At 37.5% G+C, this 26,048-nt stretch overlaps 1 protein-coding gene across 2 annotated transcripts; it reads left to right on the top strand.

The window, feature by feature from the left end:
* Positions 1–10,894: 10,894 nt before the first annotated feature.
* Positions 10,895–23,204, top strand: CCNB1IP1 (cyclin B1 interacting protein 1). Of its 2 annotated transcripts, XM_080809828.1 has the most exons (4): positions 10,895–11,010; positions 16,548–16,880; positions 19,938–20,271; positions 22,071–23,204. In XM_080809828.1, the coding sequence occupies exons 1-4, from the start codon at positions 11,008–11,010 to the stop codon at positions 22,271–22,273; spliced, it is 873 nt and encodes a 290-aa protein (XP_080665954.1). In that variant the 5' UTR covers positions 10,895–11,007; the 3' UTR covers positions 22,274–23,204. The 2 variants fall into 2 exon arrangements, with proteins under 2 accessions (XP_080665954.1, XP_080665955.1); XM_080809829.1 differs by lacking the exon at positions 10,895–11,010 and having other exon boundaries at positions 16,560–16,880.
* The last annotated feature ends 2,844 nt before the right edge of the window (positions 23,205–26,048 follow it).

The raw sequence follows: 26,048 nt of genomic DNA on the forward strand, positions 1-26,048 counted from the left end.
ATGCACAAGAGGGATGAACAGAGTAGCTGCCACAGGAGGTGATTAGACAGGGGATGAGAAAAAATGGTTTCTGAAGAAGGGTGATTTGCAGGGAGATTTGTTTCCTTTCTTTCGCTCTTTTTGTTTTTGTTTATAATGGTAACATCAAGAATTGGGGATAATGGGCTAAATCTGTGATACCATCTAATCCTTGTATCATTTGGTAACCATAGACATGTAACTGACATGGATTCTTCCATGAATTCAGAGTGTGTGTGGAGGGGGGGGAGATTGTTGTTTTTCAATGCCTTGCTAAGAACAACATGCCCCTCCCTTCACCCCGAATTATCCCAAAATACTTAGGGCTTGGGGGAGGGGCAGCTTGACTCCCACATTCATCCCAAAACATAGAGTCTGGTACGTTCTCTACTCTATTGCTTTTCACTCACATGGTGTGGCCACACTATCTTCTGGTGCTGGAATGATGATGATGTTCAAGTAGATCACTGCATAGGTCAGTATGGTTCTTTGAAGGTGGCTGATCCTACTTGTTTAGTGCTAAGTGTGGCCCAAAATGTTCTACTTAGAGCAACTCAGGGCTCTGCATTTTTTAGCGCTGTCTTGTAGAGTCAGCTGATTTCAGCATCTGCAACTTGATGGGTCCTGGACCCAGATTCTTTCTTCATTCCCCTCTCCAGGAATCCACTTTAGAGACAGGGCCACCTTTCCTTTTTAACCCTTAAAATATACAGGATCTGTACCTCTCTGCCTTCGTACATCATCTTGGTATTCCAAAGCCCTTTACTAAAGTAGTTTTTCCCACAATGATTTCAGAGAGCCCTATACTTATCTTTCTGGGGTTCCAAAATGATCCATTCATACATGTTACTGGAGAAGAAGAAAATCTGCAACGTAACCTTGCCCACTGTTAAGAAGCAATAAATTATGGGCAAGTATAGCTCTGTAATCACAACACTTAGGAGCAAAAACTAACTTCCATTGATTTACTTGTATCTAGAAAGAATTGTATAATGTGTAGACAAATAGAAGTGTATAAGTAAACTCATGCAAGCAGTTACTTTTTCATCTCCTCACTGTATAAGAATGAGGAATGAGCAAAAAAAAAAAAAAAAAAAGAATGAGGAATGAGCAAGGAAGAAAGGAGAACGTGAATTGAGCATGTACTATGACCAGTCATTATGCTAGACTCTCCCACATTTCTGTCTAAGTTAGGTGGTAGGTATTACTCTCCCCTGTGGTGCAGGGGAGAAAATTGAGTTTCCGAGAGTTTAAGAAATTCATTCCAGATCATGCAACTAGGAAGTATCTTGCAAACTATCACAACTTATGTGAAATGTCCTAAAATATTCCTGTGCAGCATCTTGAAATAGAGATTTTCTTTTACTTTTACTTTTTCTTTCTTTCTTTCTTTTCTTTCTTTTTTTTTTTTTGAAATAGAGATGTTCATTTGCTACTCTAAGGGAACCTTCTTAGGGTCCCTGGCAGGGTCTGAAAATTAACCTTACAGAGAGATTAACAGGGAAAAAAAATACAAATTTTATTGAATTTTTAACTTAAACAGGAGCTTTCACAAGAGAATGAAGACCAGAAGAAGTGACCAGGGCAGGAAGAGTTTATACTTTTAGACTAAGAAACAGTAAATTTGTGAAGAATTGAGAAAAGACAAAGGAGTTTGAACTAGTGGTAGTAACTGGCCAAAAATGCTAAGAAGATAAGGGTTAGTTTAGTAAGGTTTGTACAGCTACATTTTACTTCAAAACCTAAACCCTTAGCCACACCCATCTTTTATTCACTAGGCTCGTTAACTGGAACATTACCCTGAAGGTAAGTTCTAACTTAAATGGATCTAGACTGTTTATAATGAAACCTGTTACCTTGAATAAATTAACCATTTTAAGGTCAGAAAATTTAGGAAATGATCTTGAAGGAATGAAAATTGTTTACAGTAGAGCCATCTAAGCAAGAATGTGTATATACAGCTTGAATTAGCCTATGTTTGCTTGTGTTAAGTACATTACCTCAAAAGGAAACTTGGTTTAAAAAAATTCAATCTAAAAATAGGGCAAGTAGCATCACTGTTCCATAAGAGACAAATAGGTGAAGGAGGGGGTTGCCTCATTCCCTCACCCTTTAAGGTAAAGGAGGAGGGAAACTGCTTTTAATTTATCAGCCAATCAGACTTGAGGCCACTTCTGAAAACTGCTTCCTGTCTCTGCACTTACTCTCTCCGTTTTGGTGGTGGGCTGGTGAGTGTGCACTTAATTTTGCTCCCTAACTGTTTTGAATTTCTCTTCCATTTGAACCCTGTATCCTGACGGCAGGCCTTTGTTTCAAGCAAGCGTTGGAGTATGTGTGAGTCCCAAGGGGATTAATTCGGCTGTGTGGAGATTGGGGGAAGGCAGGGAAATTCTCTGTCTGGCTTGTTTCCACGTGGCCCTCTGCAGCACTGGGTCTGCCTTCTTTCCCCGAGACCCAGTGACCCAGAGACAGTAGACTCTGCTTCATGTATAGAGGGCCCGAGTTCTGGGAAAATGCCCAGATTCATTTTGCTTGGAGGGAAAGGTATTGTTATCCTAATGCTGTTCGACTTACATCTCTCCCGGTGAGAGGGTAGATCTTGGGAGGAGTTTCAGACCAGTACAGTATAATTCTCTTGTGTCTGCGGGGTCCAGGCCCTTGCTGGGTTTGCGGGAGCTGTAGCAAACATTGTCTTTGCCCTGGTCTTGCTCAGAGCATTTCAGCTTTCTTAGTGAGCCTAGGCAGCAACCTCTGAAGTTGATGACTTTAGTGAGCCCTAAGAGGAGCTTCCAATTTTAATGTGGCCACTGTAGTGAGGGTACCCCAAAAAGCCTAAGATACACTAAAGAAAAAATCAGGGGTCTTAGCTCAGGACAAGCCTATCAAATACTAGCGCCACAGGTTATTCCTCCAGGGACCTTGGGTGAGTCAGTGAACCATGATGAGGCTCCTCTTTGGAAAATCAAAATGTAAGAAGGCCAGGTATTATACTAAATGTAAGATACCTTCTAGAAGTAAGCACTACATTTATTTTGGATATCTTTCTTCTTATAAAAACGTTTTGCCTAGTGACCTTTAGTGTAAATGGATTCCCATTTTCCTCCTTGATCTACATCAATTTGAATATAATGTAGGTGTTCATTATTCTTACAGGCACAAGGTGTGAAAGAAATAATGTGGAATGGAATGTGGTAATAGATGGTTGTAGACTTCTCATAATCCTTATAATTCTCAAGTTTTATTGTTATGTTATTTTTTGAAAATAATAAATTCACATGGTTCAAAATTAAAAAGGGATCAAAGCATGTACCACGAAGTCTCCTAGGCCACCTAATTCCCCTCCCCAGTAATAGCATTAACAGTTTCGTTTGTATCCTTTGTGAGATATTTTATGTAAGTATAAGCAAATACATGTATTTCACCCTCCCGTCTTCTTTACATACTTTATCAGTTATCTACCTTTTCCCACTTAGGATTTCCAAATTAGTAAATAAAGAATATCCATATTCCTTTTTTTTTTTTTTTTTTGGAAAGATTTTATTTATTCGACGGAGAGAGAGCACAAGCACAGGGAGCAGGAGCAGGAGCAGGAGAGGGAGAAGCAGGCTCCCCACAGAGCAGACAGCCTGATGCAGGACTTGATCCTAGGACCCTGGGATCATGAGCTTAGCCAAAGGCAGATGCTTAACGGAATAAGCCACCCAGGTGGCCCCATCCACATTCTTTATAATGGTTATACAGTAATCTAATGTGTGTGCATACCATAATTTATTTAACCTTTATTGGTCAACATTTAGGTAGTTTACAGTCTTGTTGTTTTCCCCCAACATACGTGTGTATGGGTCATTTGTCACATATTATGTTCAGGTGATATGTTTATAAGGACTAAACATGCAGTGTTTCCTGTTACTTATATTTATTTTGTGCACAGTGATGACTAGAAACCAACCAACACTGATTGAGCAATAAAGGATTTTCTATCAAAAGCAAAACTGTGCTGATAGGCTTTTATGTGACTATAACTTTACCTACTTCAGTTTAAGTAAAGGATGGTTTAATTTGCTGTGAATGTGTATTTAATGTTGAGAAGGAATGGCAGCATGAACCAGAGAACCACATAGATTTTGTATTCACCAAGGGCAGAAAGGGCATGTTTCCATTGTTTACTTAGCAAAATGTGTGTTGGATATCTTCCTGAAATTATGGTGTTGAGTGGGTAAACTCATATTTTAGCACTGAGTTAGGGAAAATGGAAATGTTTTTTGGGATGTAAACATGCAAAACAAAAGCTTCTGGAAATCCCACCAAAGCTGTTTTTTTCCCTTAAAGTCTTAAAAAGGCTAAAATCATCTCTTGTTTTCCAGTTAGGAATATCTTGCATTTGGAAGGCCCTTATGAAAGATGTGAATGTCTTTCTTGGCTTCAAGATTATTGTGAAGAGTGAAATTGTTAGGCAGAATATCTGCATTCAAACTCATTAGCTGGTCGAGCTTGGACACTTAATAATGGAAACAGCGTATTAAATACTTAACTACATGCCAGCTAGTGTGCAAAGTATTTTATGTTTATTTTACCTCATTTACTCTTCCCAAGGGTCCTAAGAGGTACATGGTATTTGTCTTCATTTTTCAGAAAGGGACTCAGAAGCTTAGAGAAGTTGTAAATATGCAGGGGAGTCAAGATTCAAATCCAGTTTTGTCTGACTTCAAAATCCATTATCTTAACCATTAAGCTGCCTGCCATTTAGTCTCCATATCTTGCTTGCAGACCTATAAAATGGAGAAGACATAGTACTTGCAAAATGAGATAATTATAGAAAGTGCTTTATAAATTCTGAGATAGATCAAGTACTATGAAATAGATAAAATGTCAGGTTAACAGAATAACAGTTTTACTGCCTCCTGTATTCTGATTTTGTTATTCTTTCCTGCTGGTTTTTTTTTTTTTTTTAAAGGTTTTTATTTACTTATTTGACAGAGAGAAACACATCAAGAGAGGAAAGGGGAGAGGAAGAAGAAGGCTTCCTGCTGAGCCAGGAGCCTCATGTGGGTCTTGATCCCAGGACTGTGGGATCATGACTTGAACCGAAGGCAGATGCTTAAGGACTGAGCCACCCAGGCGCCCCTTTCAGCCCCAGGCGCTGTTTTGATGCAAAGCCCTCAGGTACTGTATTTTCATCTGTTATATCAGCAATGGGACTGGGGCTGGGTGAAATTCTGGGCTGTTGGTATGAGCTAAATGGTTAGTGTATGTTTCTGAACTCCCCACTTTTATTTTCTATATGCTCTGAGAGGTTAAAACAATCACTATTTCTAAAGTAGCTGACAGTGAGTGGGAAACAAAACTTGGAATCTCTTCTGATAGCAGTGTCTTACAGAGCTATCCCTGAAAGAGAGCCATGACAAGTGACAGGTCCGCATTTACTTCCTAGATAAAGTTTTGTATTGTTTTCCTTTTGTTTCAGGTTGAAGACAGAATCCATGGAGAAAGGAAGGCCTGGGTCTTCAGACCCCTGGGTGCCAGTCGGGAAGTGGCACTATGAAAGCATCTGTAACATCTGCTATAGATGCCCTAACGATCAAGTGGGCTTGGATTTGGACATTCTCAGTAGGAAAGGTTAGAGGTTGATGGTGTCATAAAGCAAGTACTTGAACTTTGACTAAGATAGGCCTTTGAGTGTTCTCTCTGTCTCACCCATGTCTGTGTGTCTTTTCTATCTAAAAGTGTTCCTGTTGTATCCTATACAACAGGAGTTCCGTTTGAGTTCCTGTTGTATCCTATAATGCTAGACACAGAGTGGGCACTGAGTAATTGGCGTGGAACAGGGTAAAACTGAGCAGTGGTAGTAATCTTAAAGCAGAAGCATCAGATGATTTGGTATTATCAGTTTGGAGTTTGTATCAGGTCTTCATGAAGTATCTGTTCACATAATGTAAAATGTACCTTTTCGCCATGAGCACCAGCACTTGGCAGCAATTACTTCTTACAGGGAACAAAATGAGTGGGTCATTGATAGTTCATGAGGTATTTACAAAATATTTGCTTAAGCTCCCTAAATGCTCAGTAAATATGAAGTGGCCTTCACATGGTACAGTGACATTTGCTGAAGCATAGCTAGAATCCTGCAGGGAGCATCTCGTCCTGGGAGAGGGGTCATGTGTTTAACATCAGAATTTATGTACTAAACTTTAGGTGATGTGCCAAGGATACAGAGACCAGAACTGTTACAATCTAGGTTGTTTGTGAGATGATTCAAATAGAGAAGTTGCACCTTTAGGTATATATATATAATTATTCTCTTGTAGGGAATACTTGGATCATGGGGTTTTGAGGGAGACAGTGTTAAAGCTGTAGAAACCTTGCACTTCAATGCTTACTTCCTGTCTCTGTTCCCTTGGTTAATCTAATATGCTGCTCCTCTGAAAACATTTTACATAATTAAAACAGTATTCAACTCTAGGATAGGAGTTAAAATAACACTTTGATCGTATGTCTCAGGTACTTAAAAACACCTCAGTCTCTTTCTGACTACCGAGGCTCTAGAGCATTCTCGATATATGCCAAAGCAAACTATCTTCTGTAGCTCTGCCTCTTATTTCATGTAGGAAGTGGTATGGTGAAGTGAAAATTGGGAGTATTGACAGAACTGGATTTAAATCCTAGCTCTTAATAGCTGGGTGACCTTAGACAATTTATTTAACTCCTCTGAGCCTCAAATTTCCGTGTAAATATGAGATTGTAAAGTTTGAGTGAAGTGATTTGTACAGTTCTTGATAGACAGTAGGAATTTTTAAGAATGATAGCTACTGTTTCCTTTCTGTCAGTATATTTTAGTTATACTCATCCTTTAAGGCACCGTTGTCCGACAGAACTTTGTGCGATGAGGGAAATGTTCTATATTGTTCAATATGGTGGCCATTAGCCACATGTGACTACTGATTCAGCAATTACAATGTGGCTGACTGAGGAAGTTAGTTTGTTTTTTTTTTAAAGATTTTATTTATTTATTTGACAGATAGACATTACAAGTAGGCAGAGAGGCAGGCAGAGAGAGAGGAGGAAGCAGGCTCCCTGCTGAGCAGAGAGCCCGATGCAGGGCACGTTCCCAGGGCCCTGGGATCACGACCCAAGCCGAAGGAAGAGGCTTTAACCCACTTAGCCACCCAGGTGCCCCATTAAGTTAGTTTTTAACTTAACTTTAATTTTAATGAATGAATGTGGTGTTACCTATAGGACAGTACAATTTTTTTTCTTGTGATGAGAACTTTTAAGATCTCTCTTAGCAACTTTAAACTATATAATATGGTATTATTTTAAGTATAATTTTAAGGCTCATTCAAGACCTGTACCTTTTTTCTTCATGAAGACATCTGTGACCACCGGTTCTTGTTCTTAGCATTGCTTGCTCTACTGCTTATTTGGTGTCCCCCATGGGCACCAATATTCATGAATCTTGTCTTTTTAGCTAGATTATATCTGAGGTTATAGATTTTTAAATCTTCATATTGCTGTATGAAAAGGAACATAGTAAAAATATAATTGTAATATTTTTAGTAGTAAGTTTTAAATTATCATTAAATGCAATATAAGAAACTTTCTAGTTAGTAATCTGGTGAACATGGAATAGTCTGAAGGTTGCCTGCAGTGATGAATTTTGTGTTCAGCCTATTTCACCTAAAAGTTAGATTACACCAAGTGTTGGAAGAGGAAATTATACTTTTTCTTAGATTGCCATCTTGTGGCCAAGTTGGGCTCCAAATGATGCTACAATTTTGCTTTGTCAGAGGAAGGTTTTCTTTAGTTTATTATGATTAATTTAAAAAAAATTTTTTTTAATATGTTATTTATTTGACAGAGAGAAATCACAACTAGGCAGAGAGGCAGGCAGAGAGAGAGGAGGAAGCAGGCTCCCTGCAAAGCAGAGAGCCCGATGCGGGGCTCGATCCAGGACGCTGAGATCATGACCTGAGCCGAAGGCAGAGGCTTTAACCCACTGAGCCACCCAGGTGCCCCTATTATGATTAATTTTTACCAAGAGTTAAATTCAATCAACGTTGGATGAAATGAAATTGAAACATGCTTTGAAAAAAATGTTAACTATTTTGGATTACTTTCTCATTTTTAAAAAAGTAGACTGCACTCCTAAAGTGGTGCTTGAACTCAAAACCTTGAGGTAGAGTTTCATGTTCTACCAACTGAGCCAGCAGGGGCCTCAGATTACCTTCTTATTTATCTTATGAGTTACCTTTTTTTTTTTTTCTTAAGGATTTTGTGAATTTAGTGACTGGTTACAAGGGTTTTCTATAGTTACACACCGTATGGACTTGGAGAGGTTGCAGTATCCCATGCCTTTTATGCCCCATATTGCTGAATTTTCCCCGTGGCTGTCAAGCTCTGGTTGCAGCCAGCACACAGCTCCTTCCTTTTCCATACCTGTTCTCTTATTGTGAGACTGTTGACTTGTATCCTTTCAGAGTGTGGTTAGACTTATTGTACAGTTTTACCCAAACTTTTAAATTAATTAATCAATTTTTTTTAAAGATTTTATTTATTTGACAGAAAGATCACAAGTAGGCAGAGAGGCAGGCAGAGAGAGAGGAGGAAGCAGGCTCCCTGCTGAGCAGAGAGCCCGATGCGGGGCTCGATCCCAGGGCCCTGGGATCACGACCCGAGCCGAGGGAAGAGGCTTTAACCCACTTAGCCACCCAGGTGCCCCAGTTAATCAATTTTTAAAAAGATTTTATTTATTCATTTAAGAGAGAGAGAGAGAACACAAGCAGGGGTGAGGAGACACAGGGAGAGGGAGAAGCAAACTCCTCACTGGGCTGTGAGCCCAATGTGGGCTCAATCTCAGGACCCAGGGATCACGACCTGAGCTGAAGGCAGACACCTAACTGGCTGAGCCATCCAGGTGCCCCCAAACTTTTTTTTTTTTTTAAAGATTTTATTTATTTGTCAGAAACAGAGCGCAAGAATGGGGAGAAGCAGGCAGAGGGAGAAGCACGCTCCTCGTTGAGCAAGGAGCCTGATGTGGGACTCTATCCCAGGACTGTGGGATTGTGACCTGAGCCGAAGGCAGACGCTTAACCAACTGAGCCACCCAGGCGTCCCAAAACTTTAAATTCATACAAAAGTTGAGCTTGTGTAAGAGTCCTGCCCTAATGTGATACTGAGATTGGACATTTCATGATGTTCTCTGAGTAGATGGATCAATTTATATACTGACTAGAAGTTAATATATAGAATGACGTTTTCCTTGAGTTTAATTTTCCTTGAGGCTATAGGGGTATGACTTGGGAGTAGGCTGGTGTGCATTCAAGTCATGTAATCATAACTTTTATTTATTTACTTGCTTACTTTTTATTTTCCAGAGATGATACATCTGGAAAGATGGTATTCAGGTAGTTGGTAGATCATGTAGTTCAACTAATTCCTAGATAGAAGCTGATTCTTTTGATACCAGAGGTAAATGTAAAAGAAAACTATTTTTACTTTGTTTGGATTTTTAATCACCTCCTAAGTTTTGGGGCCCCGTGTTCTTAGTAGCTAGAATTTGGTAGTTTGAAAAAGCCTTAGTTCTTACATTAAGAGGGTTCGCTTGGTTTAAAGATGAGGAGCTGGTGGTGGTTCGCCCTTCATCAGTCATTTACAGTTTGCCATGATGAAATGCATGTTAAGTCCGTGTTTCAGCTGATCACCCTGATTAAACACATGCTCTGAGCAGACTAAAGCTAGGGCAAATACCTGGAGTTGAATTCTGCTTCTTGGAATTCTTACTGGATTCTAGCCTCCAGTCCCAGGTAGTTCTTAAATCTTTGAATTACAGATCTGACACTACAACACTTTGTTGTGCTTTGATCTTTTGTGGTATCTTCTTGAGATAGGCAGAACTAGGGTCAAGAATCCTTAATCTAAACATTCAAACACTACAGAAAAAACACTGATAACTGGTATAATTCTGTCAACCATTTTACTTGGCAGTTTTAAACTTATCACTTATTAATCTATATGTAAGATTAAGAGAATCTCAAATGATACATTATATGTTAAAAAAAACCAAACAAACCAGGTGGTGGGTATTAGGGAGGGCACGGATTGCATGGAGCACTGGGTGTGGTGCAAAAACAATGAATACTGTTACGCTGAAAAGAAATAAAAAATTAAAAAAAAAAAAAAGATTAAGAGAATCCCAGAGTTGGTTAAGTCAATTTTGCCAAGATCATAAAATGTGACACTATATGAACATTTGAAAGTTATGATAGAGGTTTATCTTTCTTGAAATGGAAGGGTATTCATGATACATTAATAACAAGTTATAGAGCAGTATGTGTAATCCTTTTTATGCTTAAACATTTTCTTTTTTTTTTTTTTAAGATTTTAAAATTTTATTTATTTGACAGATAGAGATCACCAGTAGGCAGAGAGGCAGGCAGAGAAAGAGTGGGGGGAAGCAGGCTCTCCGCTGAGCAGAGAGCCCAATGCAGGGTTGGGTCCCAGGACCCTGAGATCATGACCCGAGCTGAAGGCAGAGGGGCCTAACCCACTGAGCCACCCAGGCACTCATGCTTAAACATTTTCATATACTTATGTTTACTTCAGAAATTATCTGAAAGGATATATTCAAATACCAGGGGTTATTGTCTCCTATAGAATTGTATTCTAAGGGTGATCTTGTTAACTTGTATTTTCTGACTTTACTATATTCAGGTATTGTATAATTGAACCTACACAGAACAGGCTTCTATCCTTTACCTGTGCCTGCATGTTTTGGGAGAGAATGGGGTACATGTGAGGCAGAAATACAGGAAATGCTAATAATTCAAAGTAACATCAGCACTTGAAGTAGTTTTTAGTTTTGGCTATGTCTTTTGCAGAAATGAAGCTTCAGGAGACTGAAACTAGATCTGAGTCTCACTTCTTTCCCAGGCTGGAATTATTGGGTGCTCTAAGTCCTGGATATACAATAGATGATGACAACATTTTTCTGTTATGGTAAGGGTTATCTGAAATCAAGAAATTTTGACATATATATGAATCTTTGAAAATTCAGCTTTATGACTTCATGGCCAGCTGCTAAGTTGCTACAGAAAATTTTGTTTTTTAAAAAAGTCAACTAAGGATGTTGAGAAGTAGCATAATATAATAGTTACACATGGATTCTGGAGTCAGACAGGGTTCAGACCCATCTTTTGTCACGTAATCAGTTATGTAAACTTGGCAAGTTTCTTAACATCTCAGTGTCTTAGTACCCTTATATCTTAGAAGATGAAAATAATAGTACTGGATTCAGAAGAATAGTACTTGACTTTGAAGATTACATAATAAATGCATGGGCTTAGAACATTGTTTAAGCATATGGTAATCACACAAAAATGTTAGCTGTTTTATCTTCAAAGTCCTGTGCAGTTTTTGCTTATATGCATCTTTCTGCCAGTTGGTCTATACCTCATTATGTTTCTCTCCAGCACACAAAACTCAATTGAGTTCTAGAATTAGGCAAAGTATAGTGATAAGGACTATAGGGCATATCTCTATATAACTGTCCCAGTAACATTTTCTTTAGTTGATTGATCTTGTTTTGGTACCAATTTATTTATCATCTTATTCCTCATTTTGTCTATCTAGCTGGCTCTTCTAGCTCTTAGTTGACCTAAAAATTTAGACGTAGTGATTCCTATTAAGAGCGACTTGATAGCTTTATTTTTATAAATGTTTCTTAAAGCATTTATTAAAATGGTTGGAGATAAATTTTGATGGCTGTTCCTCTCACTGCTTGGAGCTTTTGGTAGTGGGATTTTATTCCATCATATATCAAAGCTGACTTGTCTTCACTCAGGGCACCATGGGGATGCATTGGCCATCCATTAGTGTCTTCTGATTTTTGCGGAGTCAAACAATTACGAAGTAGGTGGTGATAGATTAAGAATGTACCTGTGATTGAAAAATAAAACTAATATGAAAACATGAGGATGTAGTTTTTAGAAATCCCTTTGACTACAAAAGTGTTTGAATAGCACTGACCTAGGACTATGAAAGAAAGAGGTCTAGTAAATTGATTCTGAGAGTTACTGAAACATTATGCTCTGAAATCATTAAATTTTAAGTGGTTTAATTAGTTTTCTACTGATGAGTTTCTACTGATCAGTTTTCTACTGAGTAGCTGTTTATATATTTCAGGTTAGCATTAAAAATGTCTTCTTCTTTCCAGCATGAAGGTAGATGATTTTCAAATTAAAGATGGAACCTGACTTTTCTCACCAGAAATGGCTTATAGAATCAACTTGCAAAAATGTAAGAGGCACCAAAGGAAAGAGTAAAATACTTGCTTTTGTCATTCTTAGATTCTTTGCTAGATTATAAACTCCATGAAAGTGGGAAAGCTTCCTTATCTGTAATGCCTGGCCCAGAATAGATACTGAAAAATATATAAAGTGATTTGAAACCGCCATTAATTTTTTTTTTTTTTTTAGATTTGTATTTATTTATTTAATTCTCAGAGAGAGGGAGAGAGCACAAGCAGGGGGAGTGGCAGGCAGGGCAGGGGGCAGGCAGAGGGAGAAGCAGGCTCCCTGCCAAGCAAGAAGCCCGATGTAGGACTTGATTCCAGGACCCTGGGATCATGACCTGAACCGAAAGCAGCTGCTTAACTAACTGAAAACCCTCCAGGCATCCCCCCAAATTTTTTAAGTCCCTGGAAAATGGCAACCATTTTAATGGCATTTTAGCAAGATATTTATTTATATGTAATAATTGAGACTTCAATTTTGACTTTGACTCTGATGGAAATTGTATATATAGGTACATTAAACTATCTGAGTACCACAGAGTCTACTTAAAACACTTAGTATTTGGGGAGCCTGGATGGCTCAGTTGGTAAAGCCTATGAGTCTTGATCTTAGGGTTGTGAGTTCAAGCCCCACCTTGGGTATAAAGATTATTTAAAAAATAAAATCTTAAAAAAAATTAAACTCTTGATAGCTAATTATGATGCCTGATCCATTAAGAGTCAATGAAGAATGGCTACCAAAACAATCTGGCTAAGTGAGGAATAATATCAAATGTGAGAAAGATTTCATTTTATTAAAGCTGAGTGATGTTCATTCTTCACACATTTTTTGTATGCTTAATATTTAATAAAAAAAATTTTTTTTAAAAAGCTCTTTTTGGTGGTTGGGTCTTTGTATTTCAGCCTTGATTGGGTTCAGTAGTCTCATCCCCAGGAGCCCTCTAGAAAAGAGCCAATAAAGGGTTTGTCTATGCCATAACAGAAGAGTACACAGTGCCACTGAGAAGCAGGTTAGTTCAGGTCCTGGTGTCCCAGATTATTGCGATATTAAGACTTTTTAGCACCCTGCCCCCATTTATTCTATCTGCCAAAACATGTTGGCAAAAAAAAAAAAAGTATACATACATACATACATATACATACTACACATACATATATATGTTACTCCTACAAACTTCTGGCCAAATGGGTTGGAAATTTGAAACTGAGTTAGTGGGAAAATTGTGTGGGGAACACTAAGGTTTGGGGAATCAGTTGTCTTAATGAAGAAGTAGAAGAGATCGTATTGCAGTACAAAGGTAAGTTAGATCACAAAATTAGGTACTGGCTGAATGCTTTGTGTTTTCTAACTTTGAGATTGTACTCTTTTGTTGTACTACATTTGGCATTGTTAAAAATCAGAAAATGCACAAAAGACTCAGATAGCCAAAATAGATGTTAGGAGTTTACATATGAAACCCCAATTTTGTTTGAATCCAATTTGTACCACTGGAATTAAGTTACCACTCTAAACTTTCAAGACATTTTAGGAAATGTATGCAGAGGTCAAGATGACCTTTTCTAATTACTGTGAACAAGCTGTAAGTAGACCGAAAACTAGCAGAAAATTGTTTAATTAGGATAGGTTTTTGTTTGAAGAAGAATGGGTTAGAAATTCACTACCCAGAAAGAGGTTTGCAGGGCTTTGGTATCCATTGTGTTGCTGATTCATTGGATTGTGTCTTACTAATTCACAATGGGGTCACATCATCTGGACAGGTGGCCGGCCACAAAAGACAGCATTAAGGCTTGTATTCTGAGAACCCCTCAAGCCCTTCTCAGTTTAGTTTCAATATGGATTCTAATGAACTCATAGATTGAGCAGAAAATCACACAGTTTACAAAGAACAGAAAAGAAAGTGACAGGTAATAGCATTAGGGTAAAACAGGCACAAACATTTAAACAATTACAAGTAGGTCCAGGAGAGCACCTCAAAAAAGGCAGGCAGATCACCTCAAAAAAGTTGACATCCGATCCTCTCGCTTCATTACAGGCGCTGTAATGAATGTTTCTAACACAGATTCTAAACGAAGGAAAAGTTCTATTTTCTTTAAATGTATATAGAGGATGTGTAAGAGCTAGAAAGATGTCTTTATCAAGATGGATTAAAAAATAAAACGGCAGAATCTACCTCAACATGGAGGTGATAGCTATCCAAGTACAGGTATCTCAAATTTCTGGGACTTTTCCTTGAAACTACTTAGCAAGTCTGTGCTGCCCAGCCGGTCCTCTCCAAGAGTTCCCAGGACAAACACCCGCGTATACTCAGGGGCACAAGCCAGCCCTGTTAGCTTCCCAGCTGTCCCCATCCTGCTCTTACTCAGGAGCCTCTGACCTCAAATGTTATACCCAGGATAGCTTAGGATGTTACTTTTTGTGCCAGTTGAGGGCAGTAAAGGGTACTCCATGACCTATCCACGGGGCTCCCATGTGGGAAACCCGGCCATGCTCAGTGGGATTCATGCCCTCACAGCGCTTGAGATGCACGTGCGTGGGGATATGTGCCTGAATCCAGGTGCCACAGCCTGACCGTCCCAGGATCCTGCGCGGCCGGAAGCCCTGTGCCCAGTACCCAGCAGGCTCCAGGGCCACCCCACGCATGCGTTCTGTGTCGTACTGGAGAGGTACCGCGAATCCTCGCTCGTGTAGTGCTAGAGTTGTGGAGGCAACGGCGTTTCCCCGCGCTTTTTCTGGGCCCCTCAGGTTGGATATATTATTTGTATTATTATTGTTATTATTTTCTCTATAGAGTGCAGAAAGAACTCAAGTGAACTTTCCGTGAGTCCAATTCTTAAAAACTTGTTACTCGGTAACTTACAATTTACCGAATTGGCTTTTCTCCGAGTGGGGAAAATTTGGAATTAGCTGCACCTTCCGCTCTGCCTGAGAAAGCTCTCAGCTTTAAAACTTCCCAGCTCTTCTGCTTCCCCTGTGCCTGTTATCCTGCTGGAGGTAAAATAGGCCTTATAATTCCTGCTGCAAGGTGCCATTTACGGTTGGAGACTAGCTCGGTGGGTACTTTGGGAGAGCGCCCTCGTCGACCCATGTGACCAAGGCAGCATTTTGTTTTTCCTTTGGATCAAGGCAACATTCTTGACAGAATTTGTCGGTTAATAAATGTGTTAAATATGAACGTTTTCCTTGGTGTGTAATTGGTGTGTCGAAGTTATTTCATACAATATATGATTTTGGTATATCCAGAATATTGTTGTCCAGTTTGGATTAGTAAAACCAATGAGAGTGGACACTATATTGAAAAATAACAGAAGAGTATTTATTTATTTATGAGTATGTATTTAGTTTTACAAACTTTTTTTTTTTTTTTTTTTTTTTAGGTTTTATTTATTTATTTGAGAGAGAGAGAGCACCAGAGAGCACAGAGGTCAGGGAGAGGAGCAGGCCCTCTGCTGAGCAGGGAGCCTGATGCGGGACTCCATTCTGGGACTCCAAGATCATGACCTGAGCCAAAAACAGTTGCTTAACCAACTGAGCCACCCAGGCACCCTAGTTTCATAAACTTTTTTACGGAGAGTATAGCGTTCAATAGTATTTATATTAATAGGTGAATTATTTGATGGTAAACAGCTTTTGTTCAGATTTTCAGTTTTCATAATGGTCATTTGCTGGAACGAATTAAATTATTTTCCATTTAATACTATCATATTATTACTCTTTTTTAGGTAAGGCAACACAGGTAAAGAATCTGAGAAATCAGTGTATATGAAAAACCTAAAACTGTAACTTAAAAAACACTTTTTCCTAAAGAGTGGCTGAAATTGGTGCCTGGACTTATATCTGCCAAGCATGAGAAGTGGTACTGAAATATTCTGGCAAACTATGGATGGGTATAAATTTGGCTTTTTTGTTTAGGCATTGAGGAATGGCAAAAGGCACTGATTAATTTTTATTTGTACTTTGTAACTGTTCCTAAACTTCATTTTCCATGTGCATATTATTTTTGGTTTTAGTAAGATTTGGATCACTTGTGTCTTTAATTTTTTCTTTAAATTTTTTTTTCATGGGCTTTCTAGAGGTTTATATAAAGGAGCACAGTAAATATTGTTGAGTGACTGAAATCGATATATTGATTCTAATAAATGCAAACAATAAAATACATTATTTTATCATAATAAAATGAAAACATGCTCTATTTCATTTCATTGCAATTTGATTTATTTGACCTTCTCATTTACCTCTTATTAGGATTCTTTTCAGCATCTGGAGACTTCACTCTCTATTATGTCTTTGTGTGAAGACATGCTGCTTTGTAACTATCGCAAGTGTCGCCTCAAACTCTCTGGTTATGCATGGGTCACTGCCTGCTCTCACATCTTCTGTGATCAGCATGGCAGTGGTGAGTTTAGTCGGTCACCAGCTATCTGCCCTGCCTGCAATAGTACCCTTTCTGGAAAGCTAGACATTGTCCGCACAGAACTCAGTCCATCAGAGGAATATAAAGCCATGGTATTGGCAGGACTTCGACCGGAAATTGTGTTGGACATTAGCTCCCGTGCACTGGCCTTCTGGACGTATCAGGTTAGTGCTTAGGCTTGTTTTTCTGGAGAGTGTGATTTGAGGCATATGTGGAAGTTTTAATGTTTCTCCTTCATTGTGTTTGTATTCATTTTTTTTTTAAAGATCTTATTATTATTATTTTTTTTAATTTGTTAGAGGGCACAAGCGGGGGGGTGGGGGGCGGCAGACAGAGGGATAAGTTGGCTCCTCTCTGAGCAAGGAGCCTGATGGGGGACTCAATCCCAGGACCCTGGAATCATGACCTGAGCCAAAGGCAGATGGTTAACCGAATGAGCCACTGAGGCATCCCTCATTTTTTATGAATATATAGAAAACATTCTTTTAAATAATTTTTTTAAAAAAAATTATTTATTTATTTGAGAGAGTATAAAAGAGAGAGTGTGTGTGTGAGAGAGAGAGAGAGAGGGAGGGGATGCGCACAAGCATCAGGGAGGGGCAGAGGGAGAAGCAGACTCCCCTCCAAGCAGGGAACCTGATTTGGGATTGGATCCTAGGACCCTAGGACCCTAGGATCATGACCTGAACCACAGGCAGATGCTCAACTGACTGAGCCACCCAGGAACCCTAATAAATTTTTTTTTTAAGTAATAGGTTAATTTTTGGAAATCCAAAAGAAAGAAAAAAAATGAACTGTAATTCCATCACTAAGAGATCACTGTGATATATTTGTTTGTGTATTGCTGGACTTTTTCTGTGCATAAATATGTATTTTCTCTAAAAGTAAGGGTAATATCAGTTAAAGCTGACATTATGCTTATGAATATTTTATTAAGTATTTTAAAGTTAGCTATCCTATAATTATAATTTTAATAGTTGTATTGCATCGTAATTTATTTTCATGCTATAAAAAAAGTGGTGATGAGCTTTCTTATCATCAAATTCCACATTTAATTATTTGCAATTTAAATTCCTGAAAGTGGATGAATACATTTCAAAGTTGTAAAAATTACAGTATTTTGGGATGCCTGGTGGCTCAGTTGGTTAAGCATCCAACTCTTGATTTCAGCTCAGGTCATGATCTCAGGATTGTGAGATCAAGTCCCAAGTTGGGCTCCAAGCTGAGTGTGGAGCCTGCTTAAGATTTTCTCTCTTCCTCTGTCCCTCCCCTGTATGCTCTTCTCTCTCTCTCTCTCTCCCCCCGAAATAAATAAATAAATAAGTAAATAACTGGGGACGACTATGTGGCTCAGTCGGTTAAGCGTCTGCCTTAGGCTCGGGTCATGATCCCAGAGTCCTGGGATGAGTCCCACATCGGGTTCCTTGCTCAGCGAGGACCCTGCTTCTCTCTCTGCCTCTACTGTTTCCCCTGCTTGTGCTCTCTTTCTTTCTCTCTGAGAAACAAATAAACAAATAAAATCTTTAAAAAAGATTTTTTTTAAAAGATTTTATTTATTTATTTGACAGAGAGAGATCACAAGTGGGCAGAGAGAGAGAAAGGAAGCAGGCTCCCTGCCGAGCAGAGAGCCCGATACGGGACTCGATCCCAGGACTCTAGGATCATGACCTGAGCCGAAGGCAGAGGCTTAACCCACTGAGCCACCTAGGCGCCCTTAAAAAAAGATTAAAGAAAAAAAAGTTTAAAAGTTGCAGTATTTTATTTTTTTTTATTTTTTAAAGATTTCATTTTTAAGTGCTCTCTATACTCAATGTGGAACTTGAACTCACAACCCTAAGATCAAGATAGCATGCTGTGAGCCAGCCAGGCGTTCCCTAAATTGCAGTATTTTAAAATTGCCCTCCAGTTAGGCCATATTATTTTGTGTTCCCTTAAGTGTATGATGGTGCTTGATTCTCCATACTTTCTACTCACCGATTAGTATGAATAAAGTAGAATCTTGTTAATCTTTTAATATGCCTTTCTTGGCTGACTTTTTTTTTTTTTTGGCTGACTTTTAGATGAAAACATTTTCTTGTATTTTTTTCATGAATTTTTCTTTTATGAATTGCCTGTTTCACTTTGCTTATTTCAATTGCTATAGGTTTTTTCTTATTGATAAGAATTCTCTACATATCTAACTCAGATGTTACAGAAATTTTCTTTTTTCAGTTATCTTTTATTAGTTTGATTTTTAAGTTGGCCTTTTTACTGTTGAGTTCTAAAAGTTCTTTGTATGTTTTGGGTATACAGTCTTTTATGAGATAACGTCTTTTACAAATATTTTCTCTTAGTCTGTGGCTTGTCTTTTCATTCTCTTGACATTGTCTTTTGCAGAACAGAAATTGTTAATTTTAATGAAGTCTAGCTTATCAATTTTTTCTTTTGTAGATTGTGCTTGCTGGTGTTGCATCTAAAAAATCACCATCAAACCCAAGATCATTTAGATTTTCTCCTCTGTTATCATATTGCAATTTTACAGTTTTGTGTTTACATTTAGGTCTTGATTCGTATTGAGTCAATTTTTGTGAAGGTTGTATAGTCTATGTTTAGATTCAGTGTGACCTCAGTATTTTGCTGGCTATTGTCCAAAAAGTGCTCTTGGTAACTTGGCTTGTTGCCCTTTGTAATATGGCTACTTGCTTCTACAAAGCCAGCCAAGAGAGAGAATGTGCTAAGGCAGACTTTATAGTCTCCTCCCCTCCCCCAGACTTTATAGTCTTATGTAGTGCGTTCATCCTGTCATTTTTCCTGTATTCCAATCATAGTTTCTGTCCACATTCAAAAGGAGTATCTAAGTACAAGGAGGCAGGGTTAATTGGAGGCTATCTTATAATCTGTTCTCTATAGTATGGATTACTTGAGATATGAAATTATTTCTTAAAAACCTTAAGACTACATGTCACTTGTTAAGGTTAGACAAATCCTTTTTTTTGTTAGTATATTTGTAGTAGTTTGAGAGTATTCCTTCAGAATTTTTTCCTATGCATTTAGTGACACAGTGTATTATTTACTATAATAACCATCCTATTGTACATCTGGATTCCTTCTTAACCTGGTTCTAAATGTTAAATTAATAACATCCCAGTGTAAGTCTTTCTTTTTCTTTTACATTTAAAGTTTTACAATATATAACCATATTTATTACCTTAAAAGTCTTTTTTTTTCCTGTCTTGGGACAGGTACATCAGGAGCGTCTCTATCAAGAATATAATTTCAGCAAGGCTGAGGGCCATCTGAAACAGATGGAGAAGATATATACTCAGCAAATACAGAGCAAGGATGTAGAATTGACCTCTATGAAGGGGGAGGTCACCTCTATGAAGAAAGTGCTAGAAGAATATAAGAAAAAGTTCAGTGACATATCTGAGAAACTTATGGAACGAAATCGTCAGTATCAAAAGCTCCAAGGCCTCTATGATAGCCTTAGGCTGCGAAACATCACTATTGCTAACCAAGAAAGTACCCTTGAACCATCCATGATTGCACAGTCTGGTGTTTTTGGCTTTCCGTTAGGTAAGAAGGGACATGTAATATCCAATAACTGTTCTTTAAATCTTTCACACTGTGTTCTGCACAGTTCCAGGAAGTTAGTGGAGACTCCAAAGGCGTAAAAGTGGTGGTAAGCTCCAGATTCTTCATCCATGTCTCAACATGTACATCTTTGCTTTTATCTATTTTTTTTGCTTGTGATTAAATTACATCTTCAATGTAAACAGAGAAAAAATCTCTCCAAAGTAAAAGTCTTCATATTGGTACTTTAAGTGGAAAGCTATTTCCTTGCAGTAATAATAATGATATTAGTTGCTATTTATTGATTGTTTACTAAATACTAGGCACTGTTATAGTTGTACATGTATTCTTCTTATTTTCAAAACTTTATGATGTAGTTATTATTATTATTATCCTTATTTTACAGATGAGAAAACTGAGCACAGAAAATTTAAGTAAATTGGTCAAGGTCACAGAACTGTCTTCAGAGCCCCCACTCAAAAAGGCCATGTTTGGTTTCTTTCACATGACAATACTGAGTGCACCGTTCTTAACTTATTGTTGGTTGTTTGGTTCACATTTTTTCATTTACCAAATATTTATCAGACATATTTCATGTGCTAAACTGCTAGACATAATCCTAGGCAATGAGATATAAGAATTATCCAGATAGGATTCCTGCTTTCTGGAAGTGTACAATCTAGGAAGATGCCAGTACTTTTTTGCTTTCTAGGTGCTTTGGCAAATGCAATGAATATTGTATCTCTTCCTGACTTTTTTTCTTTATACTACTCTTGAAATAACAGAATCCAATAGATTTTTGTAATGCTATTAATGTAAGTTATTTTTGGCATATAAAAAAGTGAGGTTTCTTGTACTTGACTTTCCTAAATATGCGTTTTTTGAATTATAGGCTGAAGAAAAAGATTTAGTGGGGAGGAGATATCCTAGAAAAGGCAGAAAGTAATGAGATGAGGTTTATCAGATAGAAGAACTGAAACAAAAATAAATTTTTGCTTAACTTTCAGTTAATCATAATTATAATTTAGTCAAAGTGTTATTGTATATTAACACTGTACATATTTTTTCCTTGTTATGATCCACATTTATTTTGATTTCTTTCATATTTACTAGTTCTTTCCTGTTCCACATTTTATGCACACTTACCTTTTTACTTTTACCTCTTGCTACAGTTGTTGGCTTGAAGCAGATATAGTCCACACTCTTCCTTTAGTTAGTTACATGTTCCCTTTAAAACTTGTAGAAGCCAGAGAATGGCTCGGTGGAAGTTGTTAAATGCTTATTTAATCAGATCTATTGTCTGATTTTTCTTAAGGTTATTCTAATTGATCTTGGATCATGAGTATATGCCAATTGTTCATAGTTGTCATATATTTTCTAGAGTGTCTGTGGCAATCTTTAAAAGAAAAATTATTCTTAAAGCACTGGGTCAAATGGTTTTATACACACACAGTATTCCTTTGAAGTAGATTACATAGACAATGAATAAGATTATGAATTATAAGTTCTAGCATTACTAAAAACATATTTCATTGTGTCAAATTACTTTGGGTGATGAAGTCATGGCTATTGGAAACTGTGTCACAGCAGAAGATTTGGTATATACTGTGGTCATGGAGGGAGTGGGAGCTATCATAGCCCTTTCTTTATCCAAAATTAGGTTTATATTTTACAGTTGCATAGGAGTTGAGTTCTGTTAAAATATTTATTAAATAAAAAAAATTTCTTAAATAATATTGTGTTTTGTTTCTAAAGATCTGTGAAGAAATAGATGCTTAAGTTTTTCACTTATTTTTTTCTAGGGAACAACTCCAAGTTTCCTTTGGACAGTACACCAGTTCGAAATCGGGGTGGTGGAGATGGAGATTTTCACTTCAGACCATTTTTTGTGGGGTCTCCCACAGCACCTGAACCCAGCAACAGCTTTTTTAGTTTTGCTTCCCCAAGTCGTGAATTAGAGCAGCAGCAAATCTCTAGCAGGGCCTTTAAAGTAAAAAGAATTTAGCTCACTTTGCAGAATATTTCTCTGTTCACTGTTAGTGATCTCATTTAGCAAATAATCAAAGGAGTCACCAACCTTTGTATGTTATTACATTTTCAACTTATGAGAAACTCAGTGCCAGTAGGAGTCCCTTTAGGGTCTGGCTTTTTTTTTTTTTTTTTCCATTATTTAAACTGTTGAGCATTGTATTGAGCCCAATTTTATTGTGACTGTTGAGTTTTGTTTTGTAGATCACCATTTGTTTTCTGTCTGTGTTATTTCTGACTGAACTAGGTGTTTATGTATATGTACATAAGCACCTATATTATATGTCTACATGTCACTTTGTGTTCTGGTATTTACGCATATATGTGTGTGTTTGTGTGTGTGTGTGTGTGTATGTGTGTGTGTATTTGTGTTCCTTTATATTGACATTTTGCTGTATTTTCCAGTATATTTATGCAGAGACTTTGGTCTCAGGAAGTGGCAGGTGAATCTTTGTAGTTTGTTATTTGGGTATGTACATCTATTTGTATGTATTTTTGTATTTGCCTTGTATTAATTTGTTTGGAGTGTGCTCATGTTGGTGAATAAGAATACAATTTCATGCTTGTATGTTAAGTCTATGTTTACAATTAAAAATGATTCACATTGGGTGGGAGGTTTGGTGAGCCTGGTGGTGGGTATTATAGAGGGCATGTATTGCATGGAGCACTGGGTGTGGTGCATAAACAATGAATTCTGGAACACTGAAAAGAAATAAAAAAAAAAGAAAAAATGATTCACATTGATAAAATTATTTTGTAAAGTTGATTTTTTGGCATTTATTTTAAAATGAAATGACTCCACCCTTCTGACAGCAGTGCCTTATTCAGGGATGCACTCTTACCACAGAAAACTTATAATATGTTATCGATCTCAAGAGATTATATTAATTAAAATACCTTTAAAGACTTATTCCTTGTTTTCCTTTCTTAAATAGCATTTATGATCACTATCACAAACAACTTATTTAAACCGTAGAGCTGGCACACGTGGGTGGTTCAGTGGGTTTAGTGTCCGACTCTTGATTTTGGCTCAGGTCATGATCTCAGGGTCCTGAGATGGGGCCCTGGGTCTGGCTGTGCACTCAGCGGGAAGTCTGCTTCAGGTCTCCTCTCTCCCTCTGCCTTTCTTCCCCTGCACATGTGCTCTCTTAAATAAATCTTAAAAAGCAAACAAACAAACATAAAGCCAAGAAAGAAATTTGAAAAATATTTTCAGTTACTGTACATCCTTTTAGTGGCATGACTTGAAAGCATACTGGTTGCAGAAGCAGAACATCTAGGATCTAACTATGTTTTTTCCCCGTAGGTTGGTTTTGAGTTTGAATTTAAACTTTCTGGGATTGCTTCTGAATCTGTAAAATGAAGGACTGAATTAAATTATCCTATAGACCTTTTCTAACTCTTGAATTTTGTTATTTATTTCTATTGGTTTAGGAGGAATTATAGTAGAATTACTCTCAATACCAAATCCCTTTGATATTTGGGTAATAAAGTCATACTGAATGTATTTGGGGATATTTTATATTTAGTCATAGAAAAGCAAGTGAATATCTTTGCTTTACATAATTGGATAGCAAGTACTTTCTTCCTTAGTAGTATAGAATATAAGATTTTTTCAAAAACATTTTTTACTCTAGGGGCGCCTGGGTGGCTCAGTGGGTTAAAGCCTCTGCCTTTGGCTCAGGTCATGATCCCAGGGTCCTGGGATCGAGCCCCGCATCGGGCTCTCTGCTCTGCGGGGAGCCTGCTTCCTCCTCTCTCTCTGCCTGCCTCTCTGCCTGCTTGTGATCTCTGTCTGTCAAATAAATAAAATCTCAAAACAAAAACAAAAACATTTTTTACTCTATTCCAAAGTTAAAATGGTATATCAGAAAGAGGATGAAAAGTCTTCACTTAAAAAGTTTTAAAATATCTCTTCCCATTTCATAGCTGTTAACACATTTTATAGATTACATTACAAAGTATTTTTCTTCCCTCTGCAGTTTAAATTTTGTTAGAAAATAGTGGGGAAATAATTTTATGTTTATTTATGATTTACTTCTGCTTTGAAACTTTGCTTCTTGTGTTAGGTTTATAGGATCAGTTTGAAATACATGTAAGCTATAATTAAAAAGCAGAGAGAATTTCTTAGGACTTTTACATGCTACTTTTAATTAGTTACTTATTGAAGAGTTTAATATAGTCACATGTCACCAATTCAAAAAAAGTGTAAAACAAAGCATGGAGTGAGGTCTCCCTTTCACCCTGTCCCCCAGTCACTCACTTCACCTTTTTGAAAGCGACTACTGTTGTCAGTATCTTGTGTCTCTTTCAGAGATAGTCTATGTAGAAGCAACTAATATTTTATGTAAAAATTATGTTTATTTTTAAATAGGTAGTACATGCACATGATAAGTTCAAAAGTGTACACAGCAAAAGCATTTTCTTTGCCTACTGACAACTCTTGGTCCCCATTTCCTTTTACAGAGATAGTCGTTTCTTATTTATCCTTCTAGACATAGTCTATCAATATGTTGGCATTATTAGTGTACTGATATACTATTAGTTTATTAGTTATGACTTTCATGATACCATTCTGAGTGTAGCAGAATTATTAATATAGTGTGTTCAAAATGATGAAATCCCTCTGATATAGAAAATAACTGCCAAGTTTGGAAAATATTCAGACAAATTACCTTACCATTGTACTACATTTCCCTTAAGGTTTTAAACTTAGAACACAGGCATACACTGTCTTAACCTGTCCTTTTTTGGTGCAGAAGGTGGTATTATAATCTTGGTATAAATAGAAAGATATGGAACAAAAAGATACATGCAATCAACCTGAGAATATTAGAGGTTTCCAGGATTTGGGAAAAGAACAAGTTTATAAACTCAAAAGTGATTATAGAGCATCTTCTTTGAGCTACAGGCATTGGGTTAAGTTGATTTGCAGCAGTGCCGTTTCATGAAAATCAGTTTCTAGCCATCATTTGCACACTTCTAGCAGATAACCTTGCTCTAGTTCCTGCTTGGATGTACTTTTGGTAAGGTGGTTGGAATGTATCTGGCTCAGAATTACGACATATCACACCTGGTTAGAAAAACGTATAGAAATTAAGAGGACTTGGACGTCAAGAAGAAATTCCCTAGTTCATGAGGCGGACTCCAGCACGGCCTTCTGGATATACTGGTTCTGTTGTTCTTGAGTGCCTCCTAACCCTCTGAACCAAAAGTTTTTTTGTTTTAAATTCCAGTCTCAGTGATTTTCCTCTCTGCTAGATCCTGTGTTGGCTTAGAGTACCAATGGGCCACAAATTAAGAACTATCCTTTTCCAATATGCTCATCTCTTCCCTTCCTCCTTCTAGCCACTTGGGATAGCCTGGGAGACTGGAATGATGGTGCTAGGTTCATAAATGTGACCCCTAATTAGTAGTCTCTTCTTTATTCTTTGGGATTTCTACTACCTTTTTTTTTTTTTTTTTTTGGGAAAAAATTGATGAGTTTTGTATACCCGATCAGATATAAATAATGCTGATTTCACAGTTTAGCAATTCTAATGGCTGTTTAAACATTTGGTACTAAATTATGTTGTTTCAAAGTAACTAAATTAAAGTCCAAAAGCTCGTTACTCTGAATTATCCATTTATTTTATACTGTTGTCAGGAAGCTCCAGAGTTGCTAATTTAACCAGTAAGACAATTTGCTGCTCATTAACTGAGAAACTATATTCTGAGAACCCTGTCAGGAATTAGGGAGTTTAAAGACATTT

This window comes from Martes martes (genome assembly GCF_963455335.1).
Source record: "Martes martes genome assembly, chromosome: 7".
In the NCBI taxonomy this organism is placed as follows: domain Eukaryota; kingdom Metazoa; phylum Chordata; class Mammalia; order Carnivora; family Mustelidae; genus Martes; species Martes martes.